The 24,894-nt window shown below is 40.0% G+C and overlaps 1 protein-coding gene across 9 annotated transcripts in view; it reads left to right on the top strand.

Annotated features, from left to right (window-relative positions):
* LOC109911651 (bcl-2 homologous antagonist/killer) overlaps positions 1-24,888 on the top strand; it is a 57,749-nt gene extending 32,861 nt beyond the window's left edge. For all 9 annotated transcript variants that reach the window (XM_048612284.1, XM_020511005.2, XM_048612285.1 and 6 more), the window contains exons 3-6: positions 7,791-7,923; positions 8,331-8,474; positions 18,558-18,738; positions 23,182-24,888. In XM_048612284.1, the coding sequence (XP_048468241.1) occupies positions 7,791-7,923; positions 8,331-8,474; positions 18,558-18,738; positions 23,182-23,286 (563 nt within the window). In that variant the 3' untranslated portion in view covers positions 23,287-24,888. The remainder of the gene's footprint in view (positions 1-7,790; positions 7,924-8,330; positions 8,475-18,557; positions 18,739-23,181) is intronic.
* Positions 24,889-24,894: the final 6 nt, after the last annotated feature.

The raw sequence follows: 24,894 nt of genomic DNA, 5'->3' as shown, positions 1-24,894 counted from the left end.
ATTTAATGTTCAGATAGATTCTTGATCAGTGGGTGAGATAAAAGTTATGGGCAAGGACAGAAAGTGGATGAGTGTCAGATCAGCCATGATCGAATTGAATGGTGGTGCTTTTTGGTTGGAGTGGGAGTGTGTGGCAAATGGCCAACTCCTGTTCCTCTATTTCTTTATAGTCATAAGTATCCTGATTTGCCAGCATCTCGAGAGAGATAACATTTTGCTTTGATTAAGGTTCTGATTGTTACTAGATTGAATGCAGTGGCCTTTCACAAGCTGTGCAACTCCCAACACTTATAAATACTGTGTGAAGAATCTGCATAATACAGATGATGGGATTCTTGTATAATTCTCTGTTGGCCTATGGCACAATGTAGGACTGGTCTAAGTACTAATAGAAATTAACTAAGTATTTTTATGGTACTGTATTTCCTCTAGAATTTTCTTCACGTAGTCCTAAATGTTGTTGCAGTTTACATTAAGTAAACAGTTGGTAATTCTGGGTATTTTCAAAAGTGGACATGGTTTAGTTGACTTTACTATTCGAAGTAAGCTCTATGGGATATTATCTCTAGACAGTAACCTGCTGGAAACCTGTAGAACAGTGGCCCAGATTTTGCTGAAATAAGGGTTTTCTGTGAAAGGCACATTCCACCTCTCCTTGATTTTCATGAAATTAATGCATTTGCAAATTATAAATTGTCTTATTATTAATACATGTCTTTTTAATGTGATGTATGCTAATGATTATTCAATCTCTGGACAGAAAGTGGAACACTTTCAAGTATGAACTCTTTCATGTTACGGCTTTTCAGCAAATTTTAAAAATATACCATTTTATATTGGCATTTGTTTCTTTTGTCTTTTTCTGCTCTCTTGACCTAAATTGTTCTGTGTGATTTGATATTGAATTCGCTCACCCAAATTCTCCTTTTACAAAACTTGCTGTTATCTCTTTTCGTAAACCTTGTTGATTTTTGATTGATATTTGATCTCAAAAGCCCCATTGCTCTTTCTGTGCATCAGCTTGATCATCTTGTGATTTTGTAGCCAATAATTTTTAAATTCTGAACTTGCACAAAAATCTAATTATCCCTCTTAAACCCTTCCTTTTCATCTACCCTCCGGCAAGATCTGGCTGCATGCCATTTATCCAAATAGTGTAGCAATTTGAAAGTCAACTATTTGCTCACCCGCAAATACTCAGTCAATACTTTACCATAATGACTCTGCTTTTTATAGAAGATGACCATACAACCATCAAATCTATGCTACCCCTCTCTGTATAACATCCAATCAGTCTCATCCCTGCAGCCCAACAATTTATTTCATTCAGTTTCCCTTGGAAATCATTGGTTGTTTCCATCTCTGCCAACTTCTTAGGCAGAAGGTTCTGGGTTGTTATCAGCCTGCATAATAAAAATAAAAGCTATTCCTTAATCCCTGCTGCATCTTTTGTATCCATGTCATTTCGACCTTGTATCAACAACTAATGAGATTAGCTTTTGTTTGAGTAACTTTATCTAAATGTCCTAATCTTATACATCCGTTTTTAAATGTTCCAAAGATGATAACCTAATCTTCTCCAGTCTAATCATCATGCTAAAATCCCTGAAACCATTCTAAAATATTCTAGATCCCACTCCCTGTATTTTCTCACTGTACCAACATTACTGCAGTTTGTTTTTTGAACAGTGCAAGAGTTCAGGCCATCTAATATCACTGTGGAAGAAAACATAAATTATAACATTGTCTTGAATTAGTTCTTCACTGTCCAGAATCTCTCTTGTCTTGAGCATAATGATCAAATGCTGTGAAGGTAAAGCAGCTCGATGTATTTAAGATTGTGTGCAGAAGTAAAAGCAGTGGATCTCTTGATACCTTTCTCTCTACCATTTGAAATCTCAGATTTATTTGCTAGGTCACGAAGTTCATAATGGAAGCAGCTTGCAAATTGCTCATTTATTTTTGTGTGCTACCCTTTTCATTTTAAGTTTATTACAAATCCTCTCGCGTATAGTAAATTGCATATGAAACTCAACTAGCCAGAGTACTTTCTCCCTTGTTACAGACATACTTAGTTTCCTAATTTGTCTTGGTGGTGAAAGAATGCTAATTACTTCTTGTGCTGGACTTGAAGCACAGTGACCACTGTTTGCAGCAGAAAAGGTTACGTGTTTTTCAGTTTTTTAACTGTAGCATTTTTGACTAAATTGAACTTCTTTTGGTTCATTACAATTTGTGGATGTGTTCAGATGTTGGCTGCATCATGGATGTTCATCAAATGTGTGGATGTTTTTTAAAAACACAACTTGCTTTGAATAATGTCTGAAGTACTGTTGTGTCGGCCCTACATTTTTCTCCGTTAAAAACATACACAAAGGTTTGTTCAGATATGGATAATATATGTATGGCTTTCAGTTCCTCGAGGGTGCCTACTGAGCATCATGATTTGATATGCATTTGTTTTTATGTACATCTATAAGATATCTCAAAATTGGTAACTTCAAGTTATTTAAATACTTTATTCCCTTAACAAATCTGTGGCTTTTATTAGTATGTCCCAAATGGTTATCCATAACCCCTCTCAAATATGGCTACTCAAAATTTGGCATCTGAAAACTCTACCTTGTTTTTTAAAAACAATTTCTCGTTTTACATGGCTTGTGCTGATGTAGAAAATTTGGGGAGACTTGAATGAGTTAGTAAATACAATGCATGAGAAGTAATAATTTCAGTGACCTAACCACTAACATAAAGTGCTTTGCAATCAATATCACTTGATTTTCTTACATCCCTATTCATTGGATTAATGCAATCTGCATTCAGTTAATGTAGTTTGTTTTTACCTGAAAAATGGCAAGTTCCAAAACACAGCACAGCCTTAGTCCCAAGGCTGCCAGATTTGAGAATGAACTGTATTGTTTATGTCCTGAATATTATTTTTAGAAGTTTTCCTGCCACTAAAGTTAAAATGAGTGGTCTGTCATTGCTGGGCTTTCCACCTTTTTGAATGAAGCTGTAACATTTACCATTCCCCAATCCTTTGGCATAATCCAAGTCTAAGGAAGACTGAAAAATTACAGCTAGTTCCTTTGCAATTTGAACACTTTTCTCAATTTTTGGATGTATCTGATGTGGTCTGGGTGTTTTATCAATTTTGGATTGACAGTTCATCCAGTGCCACAACTACTTCTTTGTTAAATCATGCAAATGTATTAATCACCTCCTTTCACTATAACTTGTGTAGCATCTTCTTTGGTAAAGAATGGTGAAATGTATTCATTACTATTCCTGCTATACCCTCTGCCTCCATGCACTAGTTCTTTCTTATTGGTAACAAAAAGGAAATTGCTGGGAGTGGTTCAGAGGTCGCGATGGAGAGCCCAGAGATAAAAGCAGTTGGGTAGACAAATGAAGAGGTAAAGGTCAGTCTGGGAGTATCAATAGCTGCTAATGGGGACCCGTAGTGGCTGACAAAGGCTGCTACCACAAGCAACCCAGTGTGATGACAATGCCTGGTGTGTGGGTTTAGGGTAAGGACATGGGAGGAGGTGCTCGGATTCTAAAATAATCAAACTCGACGTTGAGTCCTGAAGGCTGCAGTGTCCTCAAGTGTAAAATGAGGGGCTGTTCTTTCAGCTTGCACTAAGCTTTGCTGGAGCACTGCCGCAAGCCTGAGATAGAGATGTTGGCCAAGGAGCACAGTGATGCATTGAAGTGAAAAGCAACAGGAAGCTCAGAGTCACTTTTATGGGCGGAATCTAAGTGTTTGCAAAGTGGTGCCGCGTTTGCACTTTGTCTCCCCATTGTAGACCAGACAACATTGTAAGCACCGAATACAGGAGGCTAGATTGAAGTAGAAGTAAATTGATGCTTCACCTGGAAGGTTTGTCTGGGGCCTTGGAGAGTAAGGAGGGAAGAAGTAAATGGGTAGGTGTCGCATCTTCTGTGATTGCATGGGAAAGTGTCATGGGACTATGGGGTATTGGGAGTGGAGGAGGAGTGGATTAACGTGCCCTGAAGGGAGCAACCTCTGGAAGGTTTGCAAGGGAAGGGAGATGAATGTATCTGGTGATAGCATCCTGCTGGAGGTAGCGGAAAATGACAGCTAGTGATCTTTTGAATGTGGTTGCAGGTGGGGTGGTAAATGAGGAGCCAGGGGAACCCTATCAGTGCTGTCGGAGGGAAGAGACAGGGTGAGGGCCAAAGCGCAGGAAAAGGGTCGGACATGATGGAGGGCCCTGTCGACCATGATGGTAGGGAATCTTCGATTGAGGAAGAAGGTGGACTTTTTGGTGGCCCCTTGTTGACGTTGGCATCATCAGAACAGATGTGACGGAGGAACAGGGAGAACCGAACAGTCTTTATAGGAATCAGGGTGTGAGGATGTGGAGTCAATGTAACTGTCATGATCAGTGGATTTGTAGTGGATATTACAGGCCAGTCTATTCCCAGAAATGGAAACAAATGTCAAGTAAGGCAAGGGAGGAGTGGGAGATGGACCAGATGATGGTGAGGGCAAGGTGGAATTTGGAAGCAAAATGGATAAACTTTTCCAATTCCGAATGAGGGAAGTGGTGCTGCTGATGTAACTTGATTAACAGAGTGTTTTTATTTTTTTTAAATTCATTTTGTGGGATGTAGGCATCACTGGCTAACGAGCATTTATTGCCCTTTCCTAGTTACCTTTGAGAAGGTGTTGGTGAGCTGTTGCCTTGAACTGCTGCATTCCACCTACTGTGGGTTGAGCCATAATACCATTAGGGAGGAAATTCCAGAATATTGTCCCAGCAACAGTGAAGGAGTGGCGGTATATTTCCAAGTCAGGATGGTAAGTGACTTGGAGGTGAAATTGCAGGTGGTGGTGGTGTTCCCATTTATCTACTGGCCTTGTCCTTCTAGATGGAAGTGGTCATGGTTTTGGAAGGTGCTGCCTGAGGATCTTTGGTGAATTTCTGCAATGCATCTTGTAGGTGGTACAAACTGCCACTGGGTGTCAGTGATGGAGGAAGTGGTTACTTGTGGATGTAAGTGTCAGTCAAGCATGTTATTTTGCCCTGGATAATGTCAAGCTGCTTGTGTTGTTGGAGCTGCACCCATCCAGGCAAGTGGGGATATTCGATTTTACTCCTGCCGTGTGCCTTGTTAATAGTAGACAGGCTTTGGAGAAATAGAAGGTAAGCTACTTGCCACAATATTCCTAGCCTCTGACCTGTTCTTGTAGCCACTCTGATGCAGCAAGTCTGGTTGAATTTCTGGTCAGTGGTAACCCCCAGGTAACCATTGAATGTCAAGGGGCAGTGGTTGCATTGTCTCATCTTGATGATGGTCATTGCCTGGCATTTGTGTGGCATGAATGTTACTTGCCACTTGTCAGCCCAAACCTGAATATTGTCCGGATCTTGTTGCATTTAAACTTGGATTGCTTCAGTATCTGAGTCGTCATAAATGGTGCTGAACATTATGCAATTAGCAGTGAGCATCACCACTCCTGACCTTACGAAGCAAAGGTCACTGATGAAGCAGCTGAAGATGATTGGGCCTAGGACACTACCCTGAGGAATCCTGCAGAGATGTCCCGGAGCTGAGATGACTGACTAACAGCCATGATCATCTTCCTATCTGCCAGGTTTGACACTAACCAACGGAGTTTGACCCCTGATGCCCATTGAATCCAGTTTTGCTAGGACTCCTTGATGCCGTACTTGGTTGAAGCAGCCTTGATGTCAAGGGCTGTCATTCTCACCTCATCTCTGGAATTCAGCTTTTTGTCCATATTTGAACCAAGGCTATAATGAGGTCAGGAGCTGAGTGGCCCTGGCAGGATCCAAACTGGGTGTCACTGAATAGATTATTGCTGAGCAGGTGCTGCTTAATAGCACTGCCAATGACACCTTCCATCACTTCACTGATGATCGAGAGTAGACTGGGGCGGTAATTGGTCGGGTTGGATTTGTCCTGCTTTTTATGTACAGGACAATTTTCCACATTGTCGGGTGGTTGCCGGCGTTGTAACTCTACTGGAACATGTAGGCCAGAACAAGTAAGGATGACAGATTTCCTTTCCCAGAGGACATTAGTGAACCAGATGTTTTTTTCACCAACAATGGTGTCATGGTAATCTGTAGATTGTTAATTTTTTTTTAATTGAATTCAAATTTCACCATCTACCGCGGCAGGATTCAAAGCTGGGTCCCCAGTTCATTAGCTGAGTTTCTGGATTAGTAGTGTATCAATAATACCACTAGGCCATCGCTTCCCCATGTGGGTGGGGGCCTGAGTAGGACTGGAACAAGCAATGTCCCATGGACCCCTCAAAGAGATGGGTGTAATTAAGGCCCATGCAGGTGTCCATGGCCACAACGTCCCCTGTCGGGAAGAAAAGAAGGGTTGCTCAAAGTGAGGATGATCTCCGCCAGGCCAAGGAAGATGGTCAAGAGGGGGGAAATGGTTAAGGTCTCTCTTTTTTTTCCCAGGAAGTAGTGGAGAGCCATGAGACCATCCTGATGGGGGATAGACATTTTAAAGGAATGGCACATTGATGGTACACACGAGGCAGCTGGAACCCACGAACTGAAAATTCTGAAACTGACCTCAAGTCCCAGGTTACGGGGCCCTTGGTCTCATCGCCTGCACTTCAGTCCCTATGTACCACCACATCATCAGCATCCACATCCAAAGGATCATTAGCTGCCATTTCCACCAATACCAGTGGGACATACATTCCCCTTTCCTTCCCTTGTCAACCTTCTGCAAGGACAGTTCCCCCCTGCCAAAGACACCTTAGTCCACTCCTCCACTCCCAACACCACCTTCCCATGCAATCGCAGAAGATGCAACTTCTGTCCACATAGCTCCTCTTCACTCTCCAAGGCCCCAGACATTCACCTTCCAGATGAAGCAGTGATTTACTTGTACTTCATTCAAACTAGTCTCCTGTATTCGCTGCTTACAATGTAGTCTGCTCTAATGGGGAAGACGAAACGCAGACTGTGTGACCACTATGCAGAACGCCTATGTTTTGTTTACAAAAATGACCCTGAGCTTCCTGTTGCCTGCCACTTCAACACAGCACCATGTTCCCTGGTCAACATCCCTGTTTCAGGCCTGCTGCTGTGCTCCAGTGAAGCTCAGCACAAGCACCTCATTTTCCACTTGGGGACTCTGTAGCCTTCATGATTCAGTATTAAATTCAATAATTTTAGGGCCAGAGCACCACCTTTCATAATCTTGCCCTAGCACCAGACCTAGTCATCACATGGGCTGCTACCACAACTAAATGATTTTCAGTTTTTAATGGTCTATATTAGCAGCTTTGATTCTCCAGGCAGATCTTTACCCATTCGTTTGTGTCCCCAACTGTTTTTCTATGTCTCTGAACTCCATCTCCACTTATTGCTTCCTTCTCCTGCTCTCCCCCCCCCACCCCACCATTCCCCCGCCCCCACCAAAAAAAAAATCTTCAACATCTATAACCAATTCTTTCATAGCTAAAATCTACATCAGTTCTGAAGAAGGGTCACTGGATACAAAACAGTAACTCCACTTTCTATTTTTGTTTCTAATTTCCAGCATCAGCAGTTCTTTGGTTTCTTTTTTCTTTTTCATTTGGTCTCCAATTAGTTCTATTTCTAGATATATACCTCATTTGTACAATAGCAATTCTGTTCTTGTAGCTGAAAGGGTAACTTCATACACATTTGGTATTTATTCTATGAAATAAGAGCCTACAGATATAGAAAAAGGGAGAATGTTCATTTAAATGCTAAAGACAAATTTTCTTTGCATTGTAGAGGAAGGTGTTGTGCAGGAAACCGAGGACGTTTTCAGGAGTTACGTCTTCTTCCGGTACCAATCGGAGAGGGAAGAAGGTACAAATGTCCCAGAGGATCCAGAGATAATTGAGATGCAGCAGCCTCCTGAAAAGTAGGATATTTGTCCAATATAAAATCAACTTAAAAGTAGTGTTTAAGCAGGCATGTGAATGAAGAAATACTATCTAAAATTTGTCACATCAGTTTTTTAGATGAGGCCTTTTGTGGAAGTAGAGTAAAATACATTATAGATTAATATCTTGTTTTGTCTTCACTCATGCAGTCTTTTGTACACAAGTTTTTCTGGAGATTTTTGCATGGAATATCCTAAAAGCCACACATTACCTTACTAAAGATGAGAAGAATTATGGAATTTTGTATCACCAGACCGGCCACTTGGCCCATTCATAAAATTTGTTTCTTTCCACCTTGGCTGTTTTTCCTCAGTATCTTAGGGTTTTGTGACTTTCTAAGTTGCTGTGACCTTTTTTTAATTTTATTTTGTCTTCCCTCCCTCAGTACTCCAACTCTTGTGGGCCGTCAACTTGCTCTTATTGGAGATGACATCAACCGTAGATATGATTTAGAGTTCCACAATCTGCTGTCAACCTTGCCACTCAATGCAGGAAATGCTTACGACTACTTTCGGAAAATAGCTGATGGGTAAGGAACTAGTTGATGACCTGAATTGTGAAATGAAACTATTTGCAAAATTCCTGGGTTGTGCAGAAGACAGAGTTTTGAAGAATGTTTTACGTGGAAGCAGTTTGTTTTAAAGAAAACCTAATGCTTTTAATTTATTTAATCTAGAATAATGTTGTTGAGCTAGTTGGGTTTCAACTAGCCAGTTAAGTTGGGTAGCTGAAACATGAAGAAACCGTTTGAACAAAGAACAGTACAGCACAGGAACAGGCCCTTCAGCCCCTAAGCCTGCGCCAACACGTTTTGCCCTTCCATACTAAAACTGTCTTCATTTACAGGATCCATATCCCTCTATTCCCTTCCTATTCATGTATTCGTCTAGGTGCTTTTTGAATGCTGTTATTGTGTCTGCTTCCACCCCTACCTTTGGCACTGCATTCTAGGTGTTTGACACCTTTTGTGTGAAAAACGTGCCTCACATATCTGTCTTAAACTCCACCCCTCCTGCAGCTTGAACCTGTGTTCCCTAGTAATTGACCCCTCTACCCTGGAAAAAAGCCTCCATACTTTCCACTCATCCATGCTATTCACAATCGTATAAACTTCTATCACGTCGCCCCTCAGCCTTCTCTGTTCCAGCAAAAACAAACCCAGTCAATCCAATCTTTCTTCTTAGTTAAAATCCGCCATACCAGGCAACATCCTGGTATGATGAAGGTCTGATGAAGTCTGATGAAGGGTCTAGGCCCGAAACGTCAGCTTCTCTGCTCCTATGATGCTGCTTGGCCTGCTGTGTTCATCCAGCCTTGCACCTTGTTGTCTCGGATTCTCCAGCATCTGCAGTTCCTACTATCTCTGATCCTGGTAAACCTTTTCTGTACCCTCACGAAAGCATCCACATTCTTCTGGTAGTGTGGCGACCAGAGCTGTACGCAATACTCCAAGTGTGGCCTAACTAAAGTTCCCTAAAGCTGTAGCATATCCCTGTCCTCAATGAAGGCAAGCATACCATAGGCCTTTTTTACTACCTTATCTACTGCGCTGTCACCTTCAGTGGTCTGTGGACCTATCCAAATCCCTCTGCATATCAATACTGTAAAGGTTCTGCCATTTACTGTATAATTTCCACCTGTCCTTGACTTTCTAAAATGCATCACCTCACATTTTTTCCAGATAAAACTCCATCTGCCATTTTTCTGCCCATGCCTCCAACTGATCTATATCCTCTGACAATCCTCCTCACTATCCACAACTCCACCGATCTTTGTATCATCCGCAAACTTACTAATTAGACCACTACATTTTCTTCCAAATCATTTATATAGATCACGAACATCCGAAGTCCCAGCACTGATTCCTGTGGAACATCACTAGTTGCATCCTTCGATTGCCACCCTCTGTCTCCTGTGACTAAGCTAGTTCTGTACCCATCTTGCTAGCTCACTCCTGATACGATGTAACTTCACCTTTTGTACCAGTCTGCTATGAGGACCTTGTCAAAAGGTCTACTGAAGTCCATGTAGACAACATCAACCACTTTTCCCTCATCAATCATCTTCGTCACTTCCTAAAAAAAGTGATCAAGTAATGAGGCACAACCTGCCTCCACACAAAACCATGCTATTTATCGTTAATAAGTCCATTTGCTTCTAAATGCGCATAGATCTTGTCCCTGAGAATCTCTTCCAATAATTTCCCTACCACTGACATGAGACTCACAGGCTTGTAATTTTATGGATTATCTCTGCTCCCCTTATTAAATAATGGGGCAATATTGTCTATTCTCCAGTCCTCTGGGACCTCACCTGTGGTCAAAGAGGATACAAAGATGCCTGTCAGTGATCCAGCAATTTGTTCTCTTGCCTCCCTCAATATTCTGGGATAGATCCCATCTGGACCAGCAGACTTATTTCCTTTAATACTTTTTAAGACGAACAACGCCTCTTCCTTTTTATAGCAATTTGGCTTAGAAACTCAATACTCCCTTCCCCAAGATCATCCTCTATCGATTCCTTCTCTTTAGTGAATATGGGCGCACAGTATTCCTACCTCTTCTGGCTCCACATTATAGATTCCCTCCTTTGTCATGGAGAGGGTCACCCCTTTCCCTCGCTACCCTCTTGCTTTTTATATACGTATATATTTGGGCTGGCGGCAGGAGGAGAAGAGGACGTTGTATTGAATGGCACATACAAATTCAGGAGTTGCAATTACTGATTTGTGGCAAGGTGTGATAGCGCCATCAAGATTTGTAAATACTTGTGTACTAAAGTCACCACGTAGTAAGGTCTGGAATAACTTATGTATATTCAGTAATGCTGTAATGCTCTAGTAAATGGTGGAACTTAATTTTTTTTTACTTCTGGAATTAAGAGTTTAATAATGACCCATACAATTCCCCTCAAGTTGAGTAATGTCCTTTTAGGAAAGGTAAGGATGGCAGTTACATGATCTGGCCTACATGTGACTCCAGAATCTTACAATATGGTTGAGTCTCAACTGCCCTCAGGCAGTTAGAAATGGATAATAAACACTGGTCTAACCAGCGATACTAACATTCTGTGAATTAATATTTTTTAAAAAATCAAGTGGTCTGTTTAATATGTAGTAGATGTCACTGTTTTCATATCTATGCATGCAAAGATCTTTTGTTTTATAACTTAACATTCTTTTTCTATTTTGGCAAATTAATTCCCAAGCAGTACATTTATCTCCAACTTTGTTTTGGCTTCCTTTTGAGTAGGGTATGAAACGCTATAAGTACTGACATGTTCCAGAAATAAATTTTAAACTCCACAGTTCAAAAATATAAAAATGTTAATCTTGAGTTGATGTCTCATTTCATTCTACGTTCCTAAATCACTTGCATTTTGCATGCTCATTTTAGCTCCATAAATTATTGCTAATGTGCCTTTTCTTTCCTAGTCTACAATATAGATTCTGTTTTGTTCTTTTCTGTTTTAATGCTTTTTCACACAGGGTGGTGCATGTATGGAGCAGGCTGCCAGTGGATGTGGTGGAGGCGGGTACAGTTACATTTAAAAGGCATCTGGATGGGTATATGAATAAGAAGGATTTAGAGGGATGTGGGCCAAATGCTGCCAAATAGCACTAGATCAGCAGGGATGAGTTGGATCAAAGGGTCTGTTTCCATGTTGCATGACTGTCACTCTCATCCTGTAGATTAATTCTTATTCAGTTGGTCTTTGTAGTGCACATTGAATCTTGATATAAAATGTCATATGCACCTGCATAACAATTTCTCGTGCTGGCACAGCAGATATTTAAACAAATTCAGTAGTTTGAAATAGTCACAAGTTGAGAATTTCCAAATGATGCCTCGGAGGTTAACTATTCAGTTCAAATAGTTGCTCAATGATTTCCATTGACACTTAATCAGTTTTGAGTAGTATGCATTGATTTCTATAATCTCTGCTATGGCCAACGAGCATTGCCTGCTTATGATTTCAAATTAGACTTGCTAAAACGTCCCTAGAACTTAAAGCTTTGTCTTACACACGTGAGAGTAGAATGTAAGAATCAGACTTGAAAGTAGAGATACCCAAATAGATGGTGTTGTTTTGGGGATCCCTTTAGGTCCAGTTCTTGCTAGCATCCTTGTTGGTTATCTCCAGTGATACCATTAGTTTTCTTCCCCTTGGTGTCACCTGATTATGTAGATGACCTGTTTGTAATATTTAAAACTGCAGCCACATCAAAGAATTTCTTTACACACCTTAACATACCTAAGCAAAATATTGCTGATGCTAGAATGTAAGAAGTGTTGGAGAAATTCAGCAGGTCTGGCAGCTTCTGTAGAGTGAGAAACAAAATTCATGTTTCAAGTCAAACGTGAGCTCTTCAGAACGCCTTCAGTTAACCCACTCCACGTTAACTCTGTTTCTTTCTCCAGAAATGTTGCTAGTTCTGCTGAGTTTCTCCACTTCCTGTTTTATTAACTGTATCTTGCATTCAAAGTTGTTATTGGAATGGAACAATTCAAGTGAGTTCCCCATCTCAGTTTGTTATTTGAGGTCAGAAAATGGCTTCTTAGCAACTATCAATCTCAAATCTGCATTCACTACTCAATATAATATTGGGATTCCCACAGTGCCATGCACCACAAAATCAATCTTCTTGGCAACTTCATAAGCAGGGTCCTAGCCATATGCTCACTCTGTAAGCTTGATGCTGAGATTGGGTATAATGAAACTGTCCTTCATGATAACAGGTAGTTCTCCTATAACGCGATAGTTGCATTCTTGTGTGACCTCGTACTGTACAAAATAGTGTTTATAGGGAAATTGCTAGAGAAAGTTCACATACCTGTACAGCAAAAAGTTTGCGTTATCCAAACAGTGTCTGCTATTCATCAATCGCATTACGGACAATTCGCGATAATGAAACACGTTATAGCAGCACTATCTGTACCCTGACCAAATCATCACTGAGTATTATGAAGACTCGTGCAAGGTCCTACATCCACCACTTTTGGCCTTGATTGGTGCCCAGTCTACCTCTTATTATTCTGAAAGGGGAATGTGTCTCAAAAATTTAAGTGAAGCCAGCTGCCTCATGCTGTTGCAATGTAGTGTATCCTAGAATGGTTGTCTCCACAAGCAGAATGCTACTGTCAAGCCAAAAGGATATCTTGCTTACCACACAAATGAGTAATGGGCTATGAGTTTCAGCACTGGTGTGATGCCAGGCATATAGGCTGTATGTGCCAACAATTATTAAATAATCTGTAATGGAAACCAATGTAAGATCCTCAGTTGGGCCCGCAGTATGATGTATTTGTGTGTGCTAGAGGCTGCATACATAATTAATTGGCACCATACTTTCGTAGGGAAAAGGAAGCAGTGTAGCTTTTTCAAAAAAAATCACATAACAAAACTCTGCATCCTCATGGAAATGTCCTGACCAATCAGAATCTACCTATCTGTTCTAAGAATGCAGATTGATGGTTAAGTGTTTGTGCTGCATCTCCAAGCAGTTATGACCCAACCAGTCAGCATCTGCTTCTCATGCTGTATTAAAATGGTGTCTCTTTCTCCAAGTCTGTTTCTTACATCCAAGTTCTAATGGGTACAAGATGAAAGGTTTCAACTTAGTCTCCTTTTAGCAATTTTTAAGTTCTGTATTGCCATGTGTTTATTTCAATTTATACACCCATATATCAACATTGTTTTAACATGAAAGGAAATTGTGCCTGAATTTCAAACCAGTTCAAGCCATATCAGTAAAATGAATTATTTTCTCTAAAATTGTCAAAATAATGGTTATAAACGTTTGGAGGCTCTCCCCAGATGTGAACCAGTTTTTTCAAAAAAACGAGTTCAAGCCATATACTTTGATATTAGCTAACCCAAGAAGTAATCCGACCAGAATGGTAGAGGTGTTGCAAATTGACTGCTTGCACAATAATAACATTGAGTGAGGTGGGGTACTGAAAAGTTTGTTAACCATTAACCATGTTTGTTGTTCAGGGAAATGGAGCAAAGATTGAATGCATCAGAGTTCAGTGATCTATCTGAATGATAGGACAGCGATGAAATGGGCTACTCCTACTCTTGTGTTTCTTAGTACTAAGAAAAACAAAGTTTTAATTTTCTTCAAAAATTGTTGATACTGATGCTCGCTGTTTATATCTTGTCTAATTGTCTTTCCTGTCCTTTATTTCTGCTTTCCTTTGGATGCTGAACTATAGGGTCTTAACTATAGCTTGATTATTACTGCTTTACAACAGCAAATGGGCAGGTAAACACATTCTCATTTTGCTTAGTAATCCTTTTCCAAAGTCTCTTTTTTAAAATCATTTAAGATTACTTAACAGCAAATAAACCTCTTACAGTTAAATTAAGTTGTTGATGTGCAACATTTTAAAAAAAAAAGTGGGAAAAATTCAAACAAATTTGTTCACTAAAATGTTAGCATGGCAAGTGATTCAGAAATGCACATTGTATCACACTTCCCTCCCAGCTATTAAGTGGTTTCTATTTGGTTGTATTTGATTATAGCCTGACCGACTGCAGTAGATGATTGTTACTAGCTTTTTAGACAAAGCAATGGCAAATGTAATTGTAAAGCAGTTTGTTTAACCTTCAGCACTTGATGTGCAAGAGCTTTTGAGAGTTCTTCGTAAATGGTAGTTCTCTTTGTGTCAGAATTGTTGTGGCAATATGCGCTTTTACATGTTGTAATTTGGAGCTATGCATAATGATAGCAGTGGCTCCAACTTCCTTTCCATCACTTGGCTGATCAGGAACTCTTTCTTTCTGTGTTTGTATGGAACATGATTTCCTGCACTATGAATGCACCTTCTTTGTTCATGGAGTCCTGTAATGGACTAGAATCAAGAGCTCCTGGCTCAGGGATTGGGCCAAGAACTCTGCCACAAGAGGTAGAGCAGCTGAAAAAAGAAATTGGCAATTCTAACCCGTCTTGTGTCAAGTTTGGAGGTGAATTTCACTTGAAATATCAGGAAAGTTGATTTTAAATCAACAGCTCAAAAATTAGGTGTTAACTGCTGCAACTTCTCAATTTACTCTATTTGGCATCATGCTGTATGTTGTTAAAATTAGAGAATGCTTATTCAAGCACGACTCAAAGTTGAAGATGTTGAGTGACAATTGATTGACTTCAAACACTGAAATTTGTTGCAAAACAGAACATTTTACAGACTGCTCGGGAAATTTTAACCCATCTGATCTCTACTAATTAAAGAAAGAACTGTCTAATGCTACTGTCCAAACTTGAACCAAAACCTACATTTCAACTGCATATCCATATACATTAAAAATATGATTGTTTCTGCCCATTGTCCACTAGCTGAAAACGTTTCTTTTCACCTTCCCATGTAATCCACCTATCACTTTAATTCTGTGCTCCATGATTACTGACCTCTTTGCTCAGGAAAATTGGTTCTTTGTGTTCAGTCTCAAATTTATTAAAAATTTTCCATACCTCCAATTAAATCTTAGTTTTTCTTCCAGAGAAAACAACCCAACCAATACCATGTTTCATCATTGCTAAAATTCTACATTCCAGGCAAGATCCTTCTAAATCTCCTCTGTACGCGTTCTAACATGAACGCATCATTTCTGTAATGCAATGAGTATAACTGTACTTGGTGCTATAGCCTAACTAGTGTTTCGTGCAGTTCCTAGAGAATCTCCTTGCCCTTGTACTTAGTATTTGAACAAATAATTTTAAGTGGTGATTTATACTTTCATCAACTTTGTTCCAATAATTTACCCACGAGAGTTATGGGCTAGTCAGCCTAGCTATTATAATTTCCTCACTTTTTGAACGATAGTACATTAGCAGTCTTGCAGTATACACCTGTAGCTAGCGAGTACTAAATTAAATGATCGTCAGTGACAGTTATTTCCTTGTTTCTCCTAGCAGTCTGGGATAAATTTTGTCTCTGAATAATGATATCTTCACTGTCAAAGATTTCAAACCCCTTTACTATTTCCTTTCTCCCTCAGTTTATACCATCCACTGTTTCAGATCATTAACTTAATTGTCTTCATTGCCCTTTTTGTGTAGACAGACACATTATTCATGGAGAACTGTGCTTATGTTTTCCACCTTCGCGTTTTTAATCTCTAATTGGCCTTACTCTTGTTCCCTGGTTATTCTCCTGCTGTTTGTGTCTATAAAGTCTTTTTGTGTTTCCCATCATTGTACTGTCCCTGTTGTTTTCATGCCTTCGTTTTGTTTGCCTAATTTCACTTCTTAATTTTGCTCCATGCTTTCTATATTCAGGAAATTTTGCTCTGTTGCGCTCTAGCATATGAAATTAACTTCGTTTTTATTTGCTTTATCTTAAACTGTTTGACATTGAAGACGTTTAGATCATTTTTATTAAAAAGGCAATGCGTTTGTTTGGAACCTTCCTCTCCTCTCCTCTCCTGTCATGTCACTGGCCGGTAATCCAGAATCCATGTAACCATTGTACATTGTTTTCAAAATCTTATCTGATTCAATAATGTCCTTTTGGTGAAGGAAATCAGCCATCCTTTGTTGGTCTGGCCTACATGTAACTCCAGACACACAGAAATGTGGCTGGCTCTTATCTGGCTTCAGGGCAGTTAGGCATGGTCAACAAATGCTGGTCCAACCAGCAATGGCTACATTCTCACGAAAATAAATGGGGCCTGATCAGGTGTATTCCAGAAATTTGGGAAGCTCGGGAAGAGATTGCTGGGCCCCTTGCTGTGATATTGGTATTATTGATAGTCACGGGTGAGGTGCCAGAAGTCTGGAGGTTGGCTAACGTGGTGCTATTATTTAAAAGTGGTAAGGAAAAGCCAGAGAACTAGTAGACTGATGAATCTGACATCAGTGGTGGGTACGTTGTTGGAGGGGATTCTGAGGGATGGGATTTACATGCATTTGGAGAGGCAAGGACTGATCAGAAATAGTCAACATGGCTTTCTGTGTGGAAAATCGTGTCTCACTAACTTGATTGAGTTTTTTGAACAAGTGACAAAGAAGATGGATGGAAACAGTGGTAGCCATTGTCTGTGTGGACTTCAAGGCGTTTGACAAGGTTTCACATGGTAGACAGGTTAACAATGAAACCAGGGAGAGCGAGCCATTTGGATATAGAAGTTGCTTGAAGGTAGGAGACAGAGGGTGGTGGCGAAAGATTGATTTTTGGATTGGAGGCCTGTGACCAAGGATCATTGCTGGGTCCACTGTTGTTTGTCATTTATATAAATGATTCCGATATGAATATAGGAGGAATGGTTAGTAAGTTTGCAGATGACACCAAATTGGTGGTGCAGTGGACCGTGAAGAAGGTTATCTCAGAAACATTGATCAGGTGGGCCAATAAGCCAAGGAGTAACAGATGGAGTTAATTTAAATAAATGTAAGATGTTGCGTTATGGTAAGGCAGATCAGGGCAGGACATACACAGTTAGTGGTAGGGTCCTGAGAGTGTTGCCGAACAGAGACCTACGGTGCAAGTGCTTAGTTCCTTGAAAGTGGAGTCTCAGGTAGACAGGGTGGTGAAGAACTCATTTGGCATGGTTGCCTTTGGTCAATGAATTGTGTATAGACATAGGGTGGGATCATGTTGTAGCTGTATAGGACATTGGTGAGGACACTTGTAGAGTACTAGTTCAATTCTTACCTTCCTGCTATGGGAAAGATGTTATTAAACTTTAAAAGTGTTCAAAAAAGATGTTGCTGAGGTTGGAGGGTTTGAGCTATAGGGAGAGGCTGAATAGGGTGGAGCTTCCCCACCCCCCATCTCCCCAGGGAGCATCAGAGGCTGACAGTAAGTTTAGAGGTTTATAAAATCATGATGGCCTGGATAGGGTGAATAGCCAAGGTCTTTCCCCTACCCTGGGGAAGTCTAAAACTAGGTGGAATAGGTTTAAGGTGAGAGGGAAAAGATATAAAAGGGACCTAAAGGGCAACTTTTTCACAGAGGATGGTGCATTTATGGAATGAAGTGGTAGAGGCTGCTACAATTACACCATTTAAAAGGCATCTGGGTAGGTAGTTGAATAGAAAGGATTGAGGTATATGGGCCAAATACCGGCAAATGGAACTAGATCAGTTTAGGATATCTGGTCAGCATGGACAAATTGAATCGAAGGGTCTGTTTCCATGCTGTAAAATTCTATAACACTATGACTTCATAACTGTTTCTACTGCATTTTTACCAAATCCTGCATTGACTTTATAAAATTGACCTTGCCTAGATTTAAAACTTCTAAGCTTGGTCTTTTTTGTAATTTTCAGTAGATGCACTAATTTCAACTGAATTAAGATTACTTTCACCAAAATGCTCTCCTGCTGTTACCCCTTCTATCTGACCAGCTTCACTTTCTAAAGCTAACTTGGCATATTTCAAGTTAACCAGTTTAACATGAGCTGGGTTGACCACATCAGATGTGGTAGTTTATAATGCAGTCTGTTGATAGAAGTAATAACAGATGCTATAAATGAGTGAATATTGGAGCAGTCATGTTGTCCTTATTTGAAAACATGAATTTGCATTGTATACTAAAATTTCTATGCAACTTTTTCTGGTAAATCTGTATTTGAAAGCATTTCTAAAATTGTACTTTCTCTTTGCAGGCTTTTCGAAAGTGGCATAAATTGGGGCCGTGTGATAGCTCTTTTAGGATTTGGCTATCGAATGGCCATTTATGTCTTCCAGAAGGGTATGAAGGGATTCCTGAGTCAAATCGCAAAATTCATTGCAGAGTTTGTATTAAAAAATAGAATTGCACGATGGATTGCAGCTCAAGGAGGCTGGGTGAGTGCTCAGCAGTAGATTGCTGGTTTTCCGATTTCATTTTGTAGTTGGGTAAGACGTTAAGTGCACTGAGCATTTTTTTTTTGTTGTATGTGTGGTTCTTATGTGCTTGATGCACTTCAGTAGGTACCTTTCTCAAATAATCATTCTTCATGCATGAGCCTTGACAGTTGTCAAAGCGTATCTCATCGTAGCCTAATATAGTCCAATTTTCCTGATGGTGGCATACACCCCTTTCCAGCTTTGACCCACGAATTCTGAGGCCAATTTTAGTAATCTTTGCTAGTTAAGATGAGCTACCTATAAACAGTGTTGATTTTGCGATCTTGGGCATCTGTATATAATCAATTACTCATTAATGAACTTGGCTCTTGAGAGGAATTTTTTTTGTTTTAAAAAGTAAAGTTTTTTTTACACCTACAAATTTCAATTAGGTTAGAAAATGATGACAGTCATATTTCATGTATAAGATTAAATGGTAAAGGATGTACTTAGTGCTCCCCACTGGACAATTTCTTTTAAGAAAATTGGTTTCCCAGATTCATTCCTTTCTTAAGATTAAATCAATGTTAAGTGTGCTTGTATGTTTATTTATGCACTCCTAAATTCTTAAAAAGATAACTGAGAGAACTCTAGACACTTGTATTATTGTGTTACAGTTTGCATTTATATAATGCATTTAATTTGTGGGTCTGAATGTTATACCTGAAACTTAAATGTGATAAAATGGTTTCAAAGTCCAAATCTCTCTTTTTTTTTTCTTGAAGACTCATTTTAAGTGAAATGAAACCCAAAAGCTAAGTTTCTTGGTGGAATTTCTTAATTGGAATTGCCAAAGGTGACATGAGCCTTCTGAGAAGTGAGTCTTTGGTTGGTTTCTAGGAAATTGGATCTCAGCTTGTGGGTCAAGACAGAAGTGTAGTGTGGCTGTAATACTAGCTGTATAGACTGAAATCTAATAAAAATTTGAGAGCCATCCTGTACCACACTGTCACTGAGGAGTTGACTGAACTGAACTCTGGGAAAGCAATGCCATTAGGACAGTTGTGCTGAGTGTGGGGCATTTCTATTGAAGTATACCTTATCTGTGGAACTCTGGAGTAAAGCTGTTGTCGAAGGCTGCTAATGATTAAATCATGTGAGGGAAGAACTAATTGAATTCTTTACAAGAGAGCAGAGACGGACTTTGACTGCATGTGATACCACTTGAATGTTAAGAGGGCTAGCTGAAAAACCCAAGATGTACCTTTTTGTATTGGGTATTAAAGTGTGGTTTCAGTTTATTTTACTAAGTACAGTTTGCCTGATAATTTAGCTACAAGTTGCTATCGTTTTGAATTAAGAAAAATGTACTGTACAGAGCTAGATTAGCAAAACAATTGCAGCATCTTAGGGTGCAACTTGTACTCTAACCTCCAGAATTAACAAAAGTAAATATGGGTAGTGGAAACTTTGGTTGAATACCCCACAAATGTAGTCAAGACAGATCCCCTGGATTTCTCAGCACACTGGACCAGCAATCTCATTAAAAGTTTGCAATGGGGTTACAGTTTTGTGCGTTTGATTTGGAACTTCATCGACTGACTTATCAACTGCTGAGGTCCTGGTAATTCTTGTCTTTTCCTGTGACTGCACTCCTCATTGAAAACTGCTGTCTAGTGCCTACTCACCGACACAATTTCAGGTTGCCAGCAAACAGCTAACTTCACTAAGCTAGTACTGTCTCTGGGTTTCCCCTAGCTTTGGTCATTCTTAGCTACACCAACCAAGTACCACTTGTGACTTTCCTTCTCTGTCATCTCTGCTGAACTATTCATGGCAAGTAGAGCTATTCAGTTGGCTCTACAGCCGTGCTGCTGTTCTGACCACAGTCATCTTCTAAGCTCCCATGGGTTTTCCTAACCTCACTGTTCGCCTGTTAGCTTGAAGGACTTCTGATTCCTAGCTGCTAGAACCTGTGAATACTGGACCCTTTGCAGAACGGAACCCCTTCTCCCTGCAGCTGACCACCAAACTCTGCTCCCCAGTTGTTTGCCTGTGTCATAACTGCACATAAGCAATCAAAAGGTTGCTTGGCGTTCTTCCTGAATTCCACCTGTTCAGATCTAGTGACCTTCAGCCTCTATCTCAGCAGACTTCTCTGAGTCACTAACCTATCAGGGGACTCCCCTTTTATGGTTGTCCCAAGTCCCATGACTGGCTGTTTGCATTTGTTCCAGTCTTGTGGTCAGGTTTTTGCATGCTTCACAACCCTGCAGGAAAACACCTGATGACCCAGATGGATGGACCATTTTAATTGATTAAATGGAACAGTGAGCAGAATGCAGATGGACTTTCCTGCTTTGCTTATGCATCAGCATGCCCAGGGCCTGAAATCCGGTGAATTCATAACATTTCTTTTGGTAATTCTAGTTTGATTGTTGCAGTGAAAGTTGTTTCTTGTTTTCTTCCATTGGGATCATTTGGGAAGTTCAGTTCTTTTGTATTGTCGGTCTCCGTGGCTTCCTAGATTAAATCAATACTCAGACCTTGGAGTGCAGGTTCATAGTTCCTTGAAAGTGGAGTTGCAGGTAGATAGGATAGTGAAGGAGGTTTTTGGTAAGCTTACCTTTATTGATCAGTGCATTAAGTATAGAAGGTGGGAGGTCTTGTTGCGGCTGTACAGGAAATCGGCTAGGCCAGTGTTGGAATACTGCGTGCAATTCTGGTCTCCCTGCTATAAGAATGATGTTGTTTAACTTGCAAGGCTTCAGAAAAGACTTACAAGGATGTTGCCAGGGTTGAAGACTTGAGCTACTGGGAGAGGTTGAATAGACTGAGGCTATTTTTCCTAGTGTGTTGGAGGCTGAGGGTTTAAAAATCATGAGGGGCATGGATAGGGTAAATAGACAAGTCTTTTCCCCAGGGTTGGGAGTCCAAAACCAGACAGCATAGGTTTATGGTGAGAAGGGAAAGATTTAAAAGGGACGTAAGGGGCAACTTTTTTCACACAGAGGGTGCTGCATATATGGAATGAGCTGCCTGATGAAGTGGTGGAGGCTGGTACAATTACCACATTTAAAATGCTTCTGGATGAGTGTATGAATAGGAAGGGTTTAGAGGGATATAGGGCAAATGGGACTAGATTTATTTAGGATATCTGGTCAGCATGTCCAAGTTGGACCGAAGAGTCTGTTTCCGTGCTGAATATTTCTGACTCTATAAATAAATGTTAGTTAAGTTGTTAATCTGTTAATTGTTATCCTCCAAAGCTCCATGTGATGCTGGGTTCCTATGCTTGTTTCAAGTGCTGTGCTTACAAAGAAAATGGATGAAAGGACTAAACTATCAAACCAGGTCCTTTTGAATGAGAAGTTGACATTTTTTTTGGTCAGGTTCTGATGGGGTTTTTGGAATCTTATATTTTCATTAGATGCAGTTCATATTTCTTGTTAAGCAAGTTTTATTGACCTAGGTTTTCTGATAACATCAGTTCTGAAGTGTAGATGGGAGTTGTGCATTGGGACCTACAGAATCCAAACACTAACTGACTCAGAAATTGGCTAGGAAAATTGAAGATTGCACTGGGTAATCTCTGAGCTTTGAACTGACCAAAAGTATCCATTTAAGTCTGAGAATTCGAAGGGCTCCACTGCAGTTAGGTAAACAATTACTGAGGATTTAGACTAGATATTTAAACGGTTTAACTTTTCCTAAGTAGTTTAACTTTTCCTGTGTAATTATTCAATGGACCCCCAACTGCACTTCCACCGGACCCAACACTGCCTCCACTACCCCAGCAACCAACTCTTCCCCTCTATTCTCTATACGTGGGAACCTCTTCCCTTATCCTGCTGCCAGACCTGGTGTCCCCCAAACTGCTCCTCTGACCTATCCTGTACACTCCATCATTTACCTGGCTCCCTGGTCACCATGTGCCCTGGCACCTTGCCTTCACCCTTGCCTTGTATACTTAGACAATCGGCAGCTTCTGTAAATGGGTGTCTGCGATGCTGGGTCATTAAATTTCAGAATCTGGCATCTGACTGCTGTGCAAAACTGCATGTGGTTTTCCTTCCTCTAGCTGTTTTACACTATAATGACCTGTCAGAATGAAAATATGCCTCCGCATTTCTGAAGAAGCCCTGATTAGAATCTCCTGCCAGAAATTCAGAAGTCTTTGTTTTGGTTGGTAAAGATGAGAGAGTGAAGTGGCAATCTTCATGACTTTGGGTTGGATTTTCCAAGAGGCATTGTGCTTGTTTTCATAGTGAATAAAATGTGTCCCATGTGCCCTGTTTAGTTTAAAATCTATCCAGCTGGAGTTGTTGAGCTGTAAGTTATCTCTCGTGAGGTGTTAAGCAAATTTATTCTATACTGTCTATTCTCCTACCTATTTTTAAAAAATAATCAGTACAAATTCTGTAAAAGGACATCTGTTTAATGTATTTTCTTTTTCAACAGGTAGCAGCTCTGGAATTGGATAATGTTTATATCAAGTGGATGCTTGGAATTCTGGCTATAGTTTTGGTTGGTGTATTTGTGGTCCACAAATTTTACAAATCTTAATACGAGGATACTCGCTGGAGCAGGCCTCTAGCCATGGACTATGAAAATAGAGATTGTTTTAGCAACAGTTTACATCTGCATAATTGTGAAGACTTGCTACTGATAGTGAACAGGAGATACTTAACCAGAAATTTCAACTGTCAAATTGCCAAATTCGTTATGAAAGGATATTGATTGTCAGGCCGATTTTGTGCCGGACAGTTTTAAGTTCAGCTACACTTCTCCAGGTTATATCTATAACTCACTTTTTAAGGCCATGCTGGCAAACAAGGCCCTGGTTTTCATCTCCTCTTCAGACTCTTGTTCCTGTAGGAACAGCATTGTATGCTGAATCACAGAACTATGACCAACAAATGGTGTATTGCAATTGTTTAAAGATTGAAACATGTAATGAATGGAAATTTTAGCCATTATCTATTTAGAAATTCAAAGGCAAATTACTCCGTTCATTTTTTTTTGTGTGCAGAATTATTTTTTTTAGCAGAACGGATTGTTCCTTGCTTAACACTTGAAGATGATCTTTGGGGCTCTCACTAAGAGCACTTACATACTATCCTTTCCGAAATACACTCCTCACTGATGCACTTTTTATGACTCCTATACTGTATGTGAACAGTTGCACTTGAGGCAACTACCCCGTAGTGTGTAAAGCAGAAATTAAATTCATCTTTCCAGAATGACTAAGAATGCAGCTGTTGCTTATCTAGAAGTCGTTCTTCATGAAATTGCATTTATAGGTGGCTCTGGCATCAGAACTGTGTGCCTCCTGCAATACCTGTTATCAATTAGGTATGTGTAATGTGGTTTGAAATTGCATAGTATTTCATGGGTAATAACAGTCTGAATGTGAAGACTGATGAATGGTGCTGCTGAGATTAAAGTTTGTGACCCTAGAGGTTTTGTGTATGAAATCTGGGGGGGTGCTTAGGATAAATTCTTAATTTTTTTTTAAACAAGTACCTCTACATGGTCTATTTTTATGTGCATTTGAGACTTTCTGATTGTATTTCTCCCTTTACATTATAATTTCTGCAATCTGTGGGCTTGAACAGTTGACAATGCGACAATTTTCATTAATGTTTGAATAGCCCTTGTGGTCTTGTAGTTTTTCATTAGGAGCTAATCAAATAAAAGGCACTGTTGCAAAGGGAAGGGAGTTTGCATTGTGGGCTGACGGGTAGAAATGCTGCATAGCAGTATGCAGATTGAAGTGTTCATACTTTGTCGTGTGGGATCTAAAACTATTACAATTAGATGTGGGACTGAGAAAACAAAATTTGGAATGGAAAACTCCAAGGGATAAAAATGAACTGGGGCTAAGAAAAGTTGGTCAGAAATGGAAAGCTAAAATGAGGTGAGTGATATAAATCAAGTTTAGATTAACTTCTGTTGCAATCAGCTTTTAAAAATAAAGATTGTTAAATAGATTTCCAAATATAGTTTCCAGTATCTGTTGGAAACTCAGCGATTTGTTCAATAATAGTTCAAGTCCCTCTGTCCCTGGCCAGTAATGAATTGAATTACCTACTAAGTGTAGAATTTGGTTAAAGATTTTGCATTGGTTTATATGCAGCTTAAGATTTGAGCTGTGCTATAGAGTTTTTTTTT

This window comes from Rhincodon typus, chromosome 25 (genome assembly GCF_021869965.1).
Source record: "Rhincodon typus isolate 14 chromosome 25, sRhiTyp1.1, whole genome shotgun sequence".
In the NCBI taxonomy this organism is placed as follows: Eukaryota; Metazoa; Chordata; class Chondrichthyes; order Orectolobiformes; family Rhincodontidae; genus Rhincodon; species Rhincodon typus.
This window is presented reverse-complemented; position numbering and strand designations above follow the sequence as displayed.